Here is a 13,862-nt window from a genome sequence, read left to right as displayed (position 1 = left end):
CAAGAACCATTTCTAGTTGTCATCCTTGCAAATGTTAGTGGTGAACCTTTCATTCAAAATCATTGCAATCACTATCATTTCTCCACGTAGCACATAAAAAAAAGAAGAAGATTTAATAACGGTTTGATTGTTTGACCTATGGAGCCGCTGTCGCCAGCTTTGTTGTCAAACAGGGTTTGGGGAAAGTGAACAACCAGTTTACTTTCCAAACCAGAATCAAGGGAAATGGGGGAAGAGCGTGTGAGAGCCTTATTTTCAGTCTGTCAAACTCAATTGCTGACCTGCGTTGTCCTTCTTCGTAGTGTCAAACTTCAACAGATGCAATAATTATGCCGTTTGGACAGGACTATTCTGTGGTTCAACAGCCCCACCACCCTCCATAGCCCAACTACTGTAGGTTGCCTGCCATTATGTAACTGTCTCCTAGGCAACAAGTCCCCCCTACCGTCTCCACCCAGTGGATTTACGTCATGTGACTCAGAGGGACAAAACATCAAGCATAGAGTTGCAGGCAGGATGTTAGCAACACATGGCCTACCAGCACCACACAATGCTATAGAGAGAATTATTTAGTGAGTACATTTCAGATGTTTGATTATACCTAGATTACAAATGGGATGTATTACGTTAAATATGTAGGGTAGCAACTAGTCATTTTCACAATAACACCAAGAGAAGTACTTGAATGCGGTTTTATTTTCCAAAATAACAAAATAAAGAAATTAAATGATGAAATTAAAATTGACAAGGTACACTTCAGATAAGAACTTCAGATTCATACTAAGGTCAAACCGACATTGGCTTCTTTTTTGCACTGAAAGTTTTCTGTGTGGAATGACCACAAAAGAGAATACAAAAAACAAAAAAAACAAAAAAAAAATTGTCACTCCTATATACTGTCGCTGATCTTACTGTCTTTCTTCAGTCTCCTTTTCCTCAAAAACACGTTTTACTATACAAAAGGCAAATCTCAATAGGTGGTCCAGGTGTGACTGGTTGACTTTTGTTTGCACCTCTTTGCAGTTGTCTAAAACATTGGTTCAACATGTAGTTTTGCCCTTTAATGTGTGAACATGAATGTATATAGCTATACATCAGTTATTCCTTTTCAACAGGCCAGGTGAATCTGTGTACCAATACATGACAAATAGTGTTTATTTTAATCATTCTACATTTTGCAATAAAACAAGGATAAAGCAGGAACATACTGAATTTCAACCATTGAAATCCCATTGAAATCCATTAATCAGAAAGCAACACCGACAAACACATGTGATGTTGAATCTCATGTCAACTTGATCCACACATGTCCATTACCACACAATAACAAAAGCAATCATCGCATTTCTACTCTATTCAACATCATCCATTTGCTTGGCGTCTGCTTCTCTCCAGCAATGGACATTGGCAGATAACACAAGTTATTTACTCCAAGAACAGAACCTCTGTTCCTAGCTCTCTTTTCTACTAATATACCGGTGTATAGGTTACATAACTGGAGATCATTTTTCTAGGTGCCCACAATGTAATCACTGTGAAAAATAGCTTGCAGAGAAAAGAACATCCTGTTAGATTAATTAGAACTTTTATTCCCTACATAGTACGCCACTTTAGACCAGAGGGCTGTGATATGCGGTGCACTATGTAAGGAATAGGGCGCTGTTTGATAGGCATGTGATAATGTAGTAAATAAATGGCAGCCAGCGAAAATAATGATTCAATCTCTGTAAGCAATGTACCCAGTGTGTTGAGTTTGATTCAACAATTATCCAAGTTTTAAGCCTGGTGCAGACTCATAAATAGTTAGTCTGTAGTAGTATTTGGACTTTAGTAGCAATTCAAGCAAATCTTTGATTGACCTAGCTATGACCCAGTAAACCCAAGCTTCGGCTTGTAGGAGACAAGGAGTGCTGCTTCTGTTCCTATCGTTTTATTAAAACAATATTATAATATGCAAGGAGATTAGAGAAAAGATTTTCAAAATGTTGCTATAAAATAAATAATCTGTTGATGTTTATATTGTCCCCTTTTATGCATACAAATGTTTACGCTAACGTTGGTAACATGCTCATTGTACAGAATGCAGACATTGCAGTAGACAGGAATTCTGAGAGGTTGGAGGGGTTCACTGTGCTCAATTCGTTGACATTACACAGAATTGTGGTGCTATCTTTCAAACCGTCAGCAGACAAAAATATCCCAAATCTAAAATGATTAGTCTGTGAAGGTTTACATTCTTTGTTATGCAATTCATTTAGAAAATCCACATCTTGCTAATGTGTTTTGTGTTCCAATGGTCTTTATTTGAAAGTAAAGTAATTTCGTAATATTGTCGAAGTATAACAAATGGGATGCTGCTAAATAACTACATATCTTCCACCGAAGCTAGCTGGCTATCGTTAGGCACAAACTGCTAGCTAACATTGTTATTAGGTTTCACATAGCCAGCTGCCTGCATACTTGTTGCCAAGATGGCTGAAGACTCCTGTGTCCGCTACTAAGCAGCCCAAAAGAAGGACTGCAGAAAAACATTTTGATCTACTCCTGACAAATACAACTTTAAGCTTGATGCTAAGCAATGTTAGATAGCTAGTGTAGATGAATAATTACGGCTAATGTAATAAACCAGCTTGACTGCATTGCCCATTCATGCATGTATTATACATGAGCAATGTTCCAAACGTATAGTTTTGACTTGAGTTGGCAATTCTTTTTGAAAGTAAAAACCTTGATTCAACTTTTTGAAGCCTCAACTTCTTCTACTGTAGGTTGGCACACAAGTAATTTGTCTCGCTAATAGCTATATAATGATTAAGGGTTTAGGGTTACAGTCGGTTGTTGAGTTTTCTTATCCAGGAATGCAAACTACTACACCAACTTCACCAGATTTTCATAATCTCTGGATTACTTTGTGGATGGTTCACGAAATGAGCTGTGCCAGGACCTGTAAGGCTCAGCTGTATTATGGCTCCATTTACATTAAGCTAGTGCCAGTCTGTTTCTGAAAACAAATATCTGCTTAGATGCCACCATGCCTTTCAGATAGTTTGAATATAATTCACAATATCATCAAATAGGCAGCATTCAGGCTTAGTATTAAATGAAATATGAGATTCATAGTAAACAGCAATTGTCCTTACCACTAAATTCCATACTGTACAAATGTCCAATCATTGCAATCATTTCATTTAAAATCCCCTCACTTGACAATCACACATTCTTTCTTCCAACATACTTTATGTCCATCATGTCTGCTTTTACTTAAGAAATGCTATTGTTCACACTTATAGTACTGTGAGAAAGTATGCCCACTAAAACATTACACCCACTGTAGGGTATGTAACAAATAACACTGAGGAATAACACTTTTAAACAAATGCAATTTACATTTGAAGTTAGTACACCCCTACATTTATCATCCCATTAAATGGCAAAATAATATAATTTGGCACATAAGGGTAAATTATTAGCAAATGGTTGTTTAATTACCCAAAGGGTCCTGCGTTACTTAAAGAATTCAAGTGTGGTCTGGTTCGGTCTTCACACACTGATAAATGGTAATGTCAATAATTCATGCCAGTATCAGAGGAGCTCTTTGATCCCCTTAGATAAAAGTTTGTGGATGCCATGAGCCAGGGATGGCTCGGTTTACTAATTTCCTTTTTCTTCTACCATAACATCACATACTTGGATATAATTTCAGACTGTGAAGCAATCATAAGACTGGAACAGCACTGTCAATCGATTTAAAACTAATGAAAGCTAATATTTACTAGAATAGAAACCATGACTGACAGTGTCTCACACCAAACATGGCTATAGATTTCAAACGTTCAGTGAAACCGCATAAACACATTGAAAACAAACCTTCCTCTTGAAATCTCTGTCCTGTATACATCACAAACTAATTTCTCTCAGTTAATCTCAGTTAAAAATATGTTGGTAAGTTCACATGCTGCAGTACTGTGTGTTGTCTATTATTAACTTTTGGAATATTTAAGATTTACTTGTTCTTATAAAGCAAAGCGGAACTTTTATTCAACTGCCTTTAGCACCACTATTTCCAGTTGGTGTGAGACACAGATCTGTAGCTCTTCTCTTGCTGTTCCCACAGAGGCCTTCCATAACTGGCTCCTGAGGGCTGGATGTTGGTCTCCGTTAGCGACCTCTGGGGCCGCCACTCTCTGGGCAGGTACCTGTAGCCGGCTGGACCTGCGGGGGCCGAGGCTGTGCTCTTGGTGGGGGACAGGAAATGAGGGATAACTCTGCTGTAACTCCGACTCCGGTTGTGGGGTTCACCCTGTTTCTGTCTCTCGCTCGGGTTCCATCCTTCCGTCTTGCCGGGAGCATCATAGGACACCCTGGCCTTCCAGTCGGCAGGGGGCTCTGGCAGCAGCTTGCGCTGGGCAGCCAGGCACACGTTGGAGACGATGGCCTGCTGAACGTCATGGATGGCGAAGGCTTCGTCCACAAGGCCCATGGGGTGACGGGCTGCGGCCTCCCAGGGGGAAGGAGGCTTGTGACTCCCGTCCAGCCAGGATGTTTGCCTCCCTGGGGGCGCCGGAGCAGACGAGGCACGGGCCTGGGGTTTGTACGAGGGGAAGGGGGACCCAGACGATGACCGGAGGCTCAGCGGTGGAGCTCTGGCAGTGGGCGGGGACAGAGAGTAGTTCCTGCCAAAAGCCTGGGAAAAGAGAGGTTTAGGGATGTTTACTTCAGACGAGGGCAGATTTGTAAACATTTGTCTGACTGTCCTTCCAGCCAAAACAAATGACAACGTGTGCGTAACTTTAAATGGCCCTAAAATAAAATAGTACTCTCTTCTGTCTCTCGCATTAACTGTTATATGTAACAGTAAATTTGACGTTAGGTCATGTTTCATGTTTCAATGTTTTCATTTCCATCCTCTATTCTCAAACAACCCTTGATATTCCAAATGCAGCATTTCTCAAACCCTGGTCACTTCCTTCACTGAATCAGAGTTATGGTAGTAGTTAACACGATATCCATTATTTAGCAATTGTGGAAATCTGTTTTCTTGACACTCAGAAGTAGGCTACATCAAACCCACAATTGAAAACAATGCATACACTCAGTATTACTTGATCTTCCTTAAGGTGTTCATGAATTTCCCGTATCATTTGGATGCATTTCAGTAGGTACAAGCAATTGACTCAAACTGATTTACCTACCTTTAAACAAGGAAATGTGTATGTAATTTAGGTCTGATTATTATGAATCCTAAATTCTGACCCAAGTGACCCTCTGCCACTGTGCATTAATATCTTATTGTTATTTGCTCTTAGGTTTTAGGCTTGGTACATGTATAAGCACTGAAAACTGCTAATATAGAAAGGACATTATTAAATACATGTGATTTGATTGATTAATTCATATGTGAGTAGCCTAAAGGCCAAATATACTCTTTTATTTAAATGCATACAATAACTATAAAATGCATTTGCTTCAAGGACCATGTTATGATATTGTTAAAATAGTTCCTTGTGTTAGGATATCAGCGATTGTAAAAGAAAAAGCGTTTTCATTAATAAAAAAAACCCAATTTCTTAAGCAATTGGTCCCCAGAGGAATAAGGCCATACTTTGTCTGTCCATGGCACAGAAAAGTTTGATTAACACTCTATAATAGAAACCCAACCACAATCATGACATAAAACCTGATATAGGACGCCCACTAAAACAATTTAAACTGTCACAATTCCAAAACATAGTCTGTCTTTTGATTTTCTTAGAACAGTTGGCTCATTAAGGTTTTTCCAACATAAGCTACATTTATCTTATTTAAGTTAGATCTGACTGACTTCGCGGTACCCCAATGAGTCTGCAAATCTCCCAAAGGACTATTATGTTATCCCTATCATTGTGTCAAAGACTAAGGCAATTTCAAGTCCCGATTAAGCCTTCACGGTTAATGCGAGTTGAGGGATCAATGCCAAAAGCCTCTTTTGCAGGATGTTCACCAGAGTATTCCTATGAATTAAGAGAGTGTGCTGCCACCTGGTGAATATGTGTAACAACAGCCAACCAGCTCATGTAAAAAGGTGAGGCACAGCATGCAAGAGGTAAGTCATTGTCAGGAAACTGACATTCTATGTCATTTACGAAGGGATATGGAACATAACTTGTCTAGTGAGTCAAGATATTCAGGTAAGCTGTAAGTGTAGACCAGGAATAGTCATTATGATTTAGCTGTGCTTGTTTCAACTGGGATGCATATGAACGGGCTTCAGTGGATTAGTAGAGAATGTATGACGATATTTTATATAAGAATGTAAAAGAAGATTTATACACAAATGGATATTGCATTTAGCTAATTTATTCATCAGGATACAGTAGATCTCTATTGGCCTTGTTTATTTTACTTTTCTGCGTAGCTCAAGATAACTACCTTTAAAAAATGTATAATTCAAATAAATATTCCAGAGATAGTTGTTAAATGTGTATGAGCTGTGAATAATTGTTACCTAATGTTAACCCAACTGTTTGTCCCAATTAACAAGCATCAAGTGACCAAACCTGCATTGTGAACAAGCTTATAAAGATAAGGATGGGGTATAGAAATCCAATGGAACAGCCTTAACACAGCACATTATGATGTCCCTGAACAGGACTGGCCATGTAGGTTGTTAAAGTGGGCGTCCCAGATGGCATATTTCTCTGAGGTTTTTGTGTTTTCAGACAGATGTTTGACTCTCTCTGCATATGGTGCATCAGTGTTACGGGTAAGATTATTGAGATTTATATATTTCAATCCCCTACGTCTGCTTAATATAGCCTCCAGCTGGGAGAGAAGAAGAGGGGCCATGGACCCAACACTAATTCCCAGCCCGGGAAGGTGGAAGGTCAAACTTAGATGAGCTCCATTGAGTCTGGCTCCGCCATGGCATTGGGGAGTCCAGCTAGGATTGTGTATCACTGTTAGGTTTTTCATGATGTCATGACAGAAAGACTTCTTTTCTCTCCACATGGCTCCTTCGTCACCCATTGGTTGAACAAGCATAATCTATCTTTTGACTGTTTCAGACGGAAAATATTGACAGATTTGTTTGCAGATTGTGTGAATGTGTTTACGTTGTCCTTCAGTCAATGAATACATTTCTGAGCTTCTACCACAACACACCCACAGAGGTATTAACATTAATGCGTACAACCAAAAAATAAACCTAAATAACTATTCATTTGCATGGGTAGAAATAAGTAAAACTACATGATGTTGAGAAGCAGGTGTAGGCAACAAGCCAGAACAAGACTCTTAGAGTTGCGTCATTCAAACGGGGATCAAATTCCCTCCTGAAATAGCCTGCACATACAGCCTTCAGTGGGCAACGATGGACATTAAAACCCAACAGATTACATCCCCTTGACATGTCCTTTTAACACAGAAAGGTTATGGGAGTAGACATGCCAGTGTTTCCGATGAGGAATATCAGATTTTGAAGCAGGACCGATTTGTTATAGATGGTGAGCATTTAGTTGTAACTGAAAATGTTTTGGCTCACCACTATTGGATGTATCTGAAACCGATTGTTGTAACAATGCTGCCAGGAGCTGATAACTCCACTGACAGCACAAAGTATACTCATGGGTCACAAAAAACATGTTGGGTGTTTTAAGGATACTTCGGTCTCCCCTACTCTAGTTGACACGTTTTGGCCGAGTTATAAGATACACCAATAAAATCTAGAACTTAATATCCATAGGTGTTCATATTTGGGTTAAAATGTAGCAAAAAGCTATTTTTTTCTTTATAAAATGTGATGCAGTGGTACAGTAAGATAGTTGCCAAGCGTCACTAAGGTGTAAGAAAAGAAAAAAAGGAAGAATGTGATCTGAAAATGCATGCATAGGTGACCAACCAAGAAAATGCAAACAGAAGGATGAAATACATTTTAATTGCACCGAAGTGACTTCCAGAAAGTGCACTGTGAAGGAGAACACACAAAGGAAAATGAAAAAGCAAAACAACATACAGAATGAAAGAAAGCAACCCTATACAAATGTATACCCTAACATTACAGGGTGGTTCATCATAATGCACATTTCTGTAATTGTGCTTCATTAAAAATCTCTTTAATAATCTTTGATTGTTCTTTGCCATCATTTTAAAACAAAGTACGTTGACTGAAACATAGAAAAACATAGACAAAGCTGAAATCTGAAGAGTAAGAAGACATCCATTGTAGGTTGAAGCTAAAAAGCTAGTGACTGCCATTTGGGAAGGTGAAATATGTCGACTCGCTCACAGGTACATAATCTTTGACATATTTAAATTTAGGGAACTAAATAGCTGGTAAAATCTTTGAAATGAAACCCAAACCATTCAAAACGGGTCTTTGGAAAATCCACTGATTGATAATGTACAAGATCTATTTCCTCCTTTCATCCAAGTCCAGTCCACCTCCAAAGACAAGCCCCAGCAAAAAGGTTTTCTTTACGTATACATTCATTTATAAAATACAAAACGTCTGTTTGACACAATAAAGCCCATTCCTATCCATTATTGAATATTAATATTACATCCACCAAATCTAAATTATTTCCCAATACACCAAACACATACATATGTATGAAGCCAGACAGCTGTCAAACCTGACCCTTATTATACTTAGTATCTGACCACACCCATACTCCCTTACCATGTATTAAACCCCTTATTAATACATTATTCTTAGGTCTTTCTTCCCTTTTGTCATCAAAGTCAATATTGAGTTTGTCCATACACTCTTGATCTTTTCAAACTTGCCACTCACTTACCTTAGTACTTAGAAAAGACAACATTTTCTTAAATTCCTTCCAAGCTTCTCATTTACCTGTTCCTCTGAATTCTCATTCATATTCTGTCAATCGCTGCTTACAAGGTCCAATACATCAATACTGACTAACATCATAAGTACATTTTATGCACTTTGTGGTTTTACTATAAAACGTTGCCTTGGTTTACTTATAAGGTATACCAGTATAGTAAATTCAATTTTCAATGTTTTGTGCAATATTGCAAATAACATTACACTGAAAAGCTTTGCTTTAAAAACCAAAGATGCTATAGTTGTATATGGTTTAAGAGTGAATGTAGGAAAACTGAATCCAAACTTTATATCTAAAATTGTGTTTTCACTTTGTGCCACCGTGTTTGTTTAAAAAGTTGTCTATTCAATATTTTGAAAAGGATGCTTATAACCTTTTTATATACTGCATTTATGTGTGAATGTATGCATGTTATCAGAATCACTCTTTCTCTGCAACTGTTGGCTTCCAGACCTGGGCTGAACTCTTTTTAGCCATGAACCTGGGCTTTGGAGCAGTGCTACCCCCAGAGATGGACTCTGGCTTTCCGGCTATTGGAAAGCTCGGCACCACGTAGGTACTGGGAGGTAGTGGCTGGTAGGGGGCTTGGGGGGCTGCTTGGTAAGGGGGACTATGGGCTGGCTGATAAGGACCATGGGGGTTTTGTGAGTAAGCAGGGTTTGAAGCAAGGGGCTGGTGCTGGGCCTGGGGTTGATAAGAGCCTGGTGGGGCTTGTTGGTAAGGGGGATTATATGGATGTTGGTAAGGGCCAGCAGGAACCTGCTGATAGGGATTGTTAAGAGGTGGCTGGTAAGCATTGGGTATAGCATGGTGGTAGGCACTCCCATGCATGGGTGGTTGAGGGGGCATCCCGTAGAGCTGCTGGGGATTATTTGGATAGGGAGCATTCATAGATCCAGCCGGCTGGATAGCTTGCTCATATCCGATTGGTTGGTTTTGTATGGGAGGGGCTGGGGCTGCTTCAGGCTTCGGCGCGTTGGCCTTGGCAGCCTCTGCAGCCTCCACCGCTGGGCCATAAGTAAAGAGGGAGGAGTTCAGCTGATAAGGCTGATGTTTCATCACATCTATTACGGCAAGAGGTTTGGGGGCGGGCTTGGCTTTCCCTTTCTTGGCTTTCACCATCGGGCTAGATGGAGGGGGTTGCTTAATGGCCCCTGGCGGATACGAAGGGGACTGTATGGGGTTGTAATTCGATGTAGGGGGAGCTCTGCAGTTGGGCGAATATTTCCATGAGTTGGGTATGGATGGTGAGGGCGATGTGGGCCTTGCCTTGTTTGCCTGGGCCATGGCTGCCTGGGCTTGTTGGGCTGCAGTGGCCGCCTGCACTGTGTCGGAATCAACCACATACTTCTCCATACGGGACTGCCTCTTGGCAAACAAATCTGCTCCTTTCCCCCTGACAGCTGGCATCGACAAGGCCGATCCTATGCCCCCCGCCGGCGCCAAGACACTGGCCATTGGATTGACGAGGGGTGACGATGACCTTTCCCCGAACGTGTAGGAGTTCATTCGCTGTGGGGGGGGCGGTGGAGTAGAATGGGGAGCACTTTGTGGTGCATTCCAAGGCTGCGGAGATGGTTGAGGCACTCTGCTCATCGGGGTCTGGGTATTCGCTGGGGCTTGTGGTGGTGGTTGGGCCCAGGTACTTGTGTGTGTCTGAGGCTGTGCGTGAGCTGTGGGCCACGCGTTCATCGGTGACTGCAGGGGTGCTTGCTGTGGAAGTGGATGTTGCCAGTTTTGCTGGGTTGGGGATTGTGTCGGAGGGGGTTGGGACCAAGGCGGCTGTGGCCGGGGCTGATTTTGATCTGAGGCCCAGGCATTCGTGGATGGCTGTGTTTGCTCTTGATGCTTCTGAGCCCAGGGAGGCTGGACCTGAGCCTGAACAGGCGCTGTAGCCCACGCATTCATAGGGGGTTGCGGGTGAGCTGGAGGTTGCGATTGCATTGGTTGCGCTGGCTGGGCCTGGCTCTGTGGTGGTGTCCAAGCATTCATTGGGGGCTGAGGCTGGGTTGATGACATCCAAGGTGGCGGATGTTGGGCCTGGGTCTGATCCAGGGGCCAAGCCTGTTGTGGAGAATTCGTTTGTTGAGCCCATGGTGGCTGGGGCTGACGCTGTGCTCGTTCTTGTGGCTGAGCCCATGGTGGCTGGGGCTGGTGCTGTGCTTGTTCTTGAGGCTGAGCCCATGGTGGCTGGGGCTGGTGCTGTGCTTGTTCTTGAGGCTGAACCCATGGTGGTTGGGGCTGGTGATGTGCTTGTTCTTGAGGCTGAGCCCATGGTGGCTGAGCCTGATGTACTTCTTCTTGAGGCTGAGCCCAGTGTTGTTGAGTCTGTTGCTGCCCTCGTTCTTGAGGCTGAGCCCATGGTGGCTGAGCCTGATGTACTTCTTCTTGAGGCTGAGCCCAGTGTTGTTGAGTCTGTTGCTGAGCTCGTTCTTGAGGCTGAGCCCACTGAGATTGTGACTGGGCAGGCGCTGGAGCCCAAGCATTTGTCAGTGGCTGAGACTGAGCTTGAGGCTGATGAGGGGGTTGGAGGGTCACCCAAGGGAGCTGTTGTGGGGATTGACTTGGAGCTGGAGCCTGGGGCTTCATTTCCGCAGGTGCCCAAGTACTCACCGTTGGCTGCTGTGGTGGCTGCTGTGGGGCTTGTGTTTGGGGCGGACCCCAGGAACTCACTTGAGGCTCAGGTTGCAAATCAGGCTCAGGTGGAGGACCATTTCCTCCCCAGGGTGTCTCTTGTTGAGGCTGCTGTTGTGCCTGGGACCCTAAGGAACTCCATGTGTTTTTGTCTGATGAGGGGGGATTGGCAGGAACAGGAGTTTCCTCTGGTGCAAGTGGGGGGGAGGGTTCTGGGGCCAAATCTGGAGCAGGAGCAGACTCCGGCTCGGGGGCTGCAGCAGGTGCGGGGACTCTATTTTCAGCTTGCTGTGGCAACTCCTGGTTAGACAGCTCAGGCTGGGGGGACCAAGGCGGTGAGTTGGGGTTAATAACAGGCTTGGGGGCGACTGGGGGAGGAGTTTTCTGTTTGACTTTTGAAGACTGGAGGAAGTTACAAGCCTCCGCTCCCAAGCTCAGGTAGTCCTCTTCCGTGCCTGACTCAACATCTAACTTCTTGTCACTCCTGTTGAGGAGATTCAAAAGCTCAGGGTTGGGGGACACTTTGGGAGCCTGTTTGAAATTGAACATTGGCTTGCCCTTGAACCTGGTCCTTGTGTCTTGCAAGATCCCAGACTTGATTGCCGGAGTTGAAATGCGTTCATCGCGCGAGGCAATCTGCTCCCCTTGACCCATTGTCTCCTGGTTGCTCCCAGTCACCAGAGAAGAAAATGTGCCAGACACCTGGTTTTCAACCGAGAAGGGTTGGGCGGTTTGATTGCTCACGGAACTATGCATTTCAGCAGTTTGGTGGTTGACCGTACCGTTCATGTTGGACAAGTACTGACGAGTTTGATGCTGCTGGTACTCTTGATGTTGATGGAACTGCTGCTGTGGTTGTTGATGTTGCTGCTGGTGGTATTGCTGCTGGTACTGCTGTTGCTGCTGGTACTGCTGCTGCTCATACTGTTGTTGTTGTTGCTGATATTGCTGCTGCTGCTCATAGTACTGCTGCTCTTGGTACTGCTGATACTGTTGCTGTTGCCGCTGTTTCAGGTGCACGTTCACATCCATGTAAACCTGGCTCTCCGCGTTGGCCTGCATGTATGAGCGCTCTTCCATTTGCTGGTGGGCGGCATTCTTCTCCACCGCCTCCACCCCCTCCACGGGGATCCCCTGGCGCCTCATCTCCTCGTGTTCGGCGGCAATCTCGTCCATGCGCTGGCGGCGCTGGGCAAACATCGTAGCCCCCTTGCCGGTTGTGTTGGGCAGTTGTTCCATCTTGTCTCCGGAGTTGAGCTTGCGTTCGATCTCAAGAAGTCCTGTGTCCCAGTCAAAGGTTAGAACTCTGCTACGGCCCAGGACATTAGGGATGAGGTCCTTGTCAAGCTCTGACTCGTTGGTGGTGGCTGCAAGTTTGAATTCAATTGCTCTGGCGTCTTCTTCTGTGTACTCTTCTTCCTCTTGGCTGTCGTCGTCCTCGTGTTCCGGGTCACTCTCACCGGTGCCGTAACTGATGAGTGTGTACTTGTTAGCCCTTTGTCGACGCTTCTTGAACATCAACAACCCCTTGTTATGGGGGTTGGGAGCGTCAGTGTTCAGAAGAATGGCAATCCGCTTACATTTAGACTTGGCCTCCTTCACCTGCTTGTCTGACAGGCTCTCACTGCGCCTGAGCCCTAAGAGAGGGAGATAGAGACGGAGAGGGGTATGTTAAGGGATAGAGGGGGAGTGAGAGAGAAAAGTGGTATTTCAATGGTTGCTTCTTGTGGCCTAGTTCATTTGAATCAATATTATGGATATTAATAACTTGGGTAGAAGTGAAACCACACCAAATCATTCCATTTGTATTAACGGTAATCTGAAAAATAACATGCATTGCTAAAACACCTCAGATATGATGAATGTATCTCTATTCCTACATATTTCATCTGCAGTTTAAATTACTTTGATTCATTATTTTTCTATTGATTTATTCACCACATCAAGTTACAATAGGCTTACAGTGAAGTTTAATCTTGAATACATCCAAACACCGGACTCCACCCTAATTATAGTGTTAAAACATACATCTAAATACATTATTGTAACAACTTACTAATAATTCTCATTGACATTTCACAATTCCACAAACTGCTCATTCAAATCAAGCCATGCTACATGTGAGTAAAATAAACTTGAGCAAAAAATGTATCATACAATTACAAACCAAATCTAAATACCTACAATTTTCGTAAATGTCCATAAAAAACATAATTTATGGACAATCCCCACATAACCCAGTCATACGAAATACAGTTCAATAAAGCAGTATTAATTTTGTTCATTCATTCAACCAATACTTTCTTGATCCTAATCTGATACTGGGCTATAACCAAACAAACTAGCTTTCAAACGTTGTTACTTTAATGTCAAAAATGACACAATCTCTATTCACTAGACAAA

The 13,862-nt window shown here is 42.9% G+C and overlaps 1 protein-coding gene across 3 annotated transcripts in view; it reads right to left on the bottom strand.

The window, feature by feature from the left end:
* Positions 1 to 1,104: 1,104 nt before the first annotated feature.
* LOC105022106 (synaptopodin-2) overlaps positions 1,105 to 13,862 on the bottom strand; it is a 30,696-nt gene continuing 17,938 nt past the window's right edge. Inside the window, exons 4-5 of one of the 3 annotated variants that reach the window (XM_010890255.4) lie at positions 10,095 to 13,096; positions 1,105 to 4,684 (exon numbers count right to left, since the gene is read on the bottom strand). In XM_010890255.4, coding sequence (XP_010888557.2) covers positions 4,058 to 4,684; positions 10,095 to 13,096 — 3,629 coding nt within the window. In that variant the 3' untranslated portion in view covers positions 1,105 to 4,057. Of the gene's footprint in view, positions 4,685 to 7,892; positions 13,097 to 13,862 lie in introns of those variants that run through there. The other 2 variants (XM_010890254.4, XM_010890253.5) reach the window with 2 other exon arrangements.

The sequence above is a fragment of the Esox lucius genome, chromosome 24 (genome assembly GCF_011004845.1).
Source record: "Esox lucius isolate fEsoLuc1 chromosome 24, fEsoLuc1.pri, whole genome shotgun sequence".
Lineage (NCBI taxonomy): Eukaryota > Metazoa > Chordata > Actinopteri > Esociformes > Esocidae > Esox > Esox lucius.
Note: the sequence above shows the minus strand (reverse complement) of the source record. Positions and strands in the feature narration are given on the sequence as shown.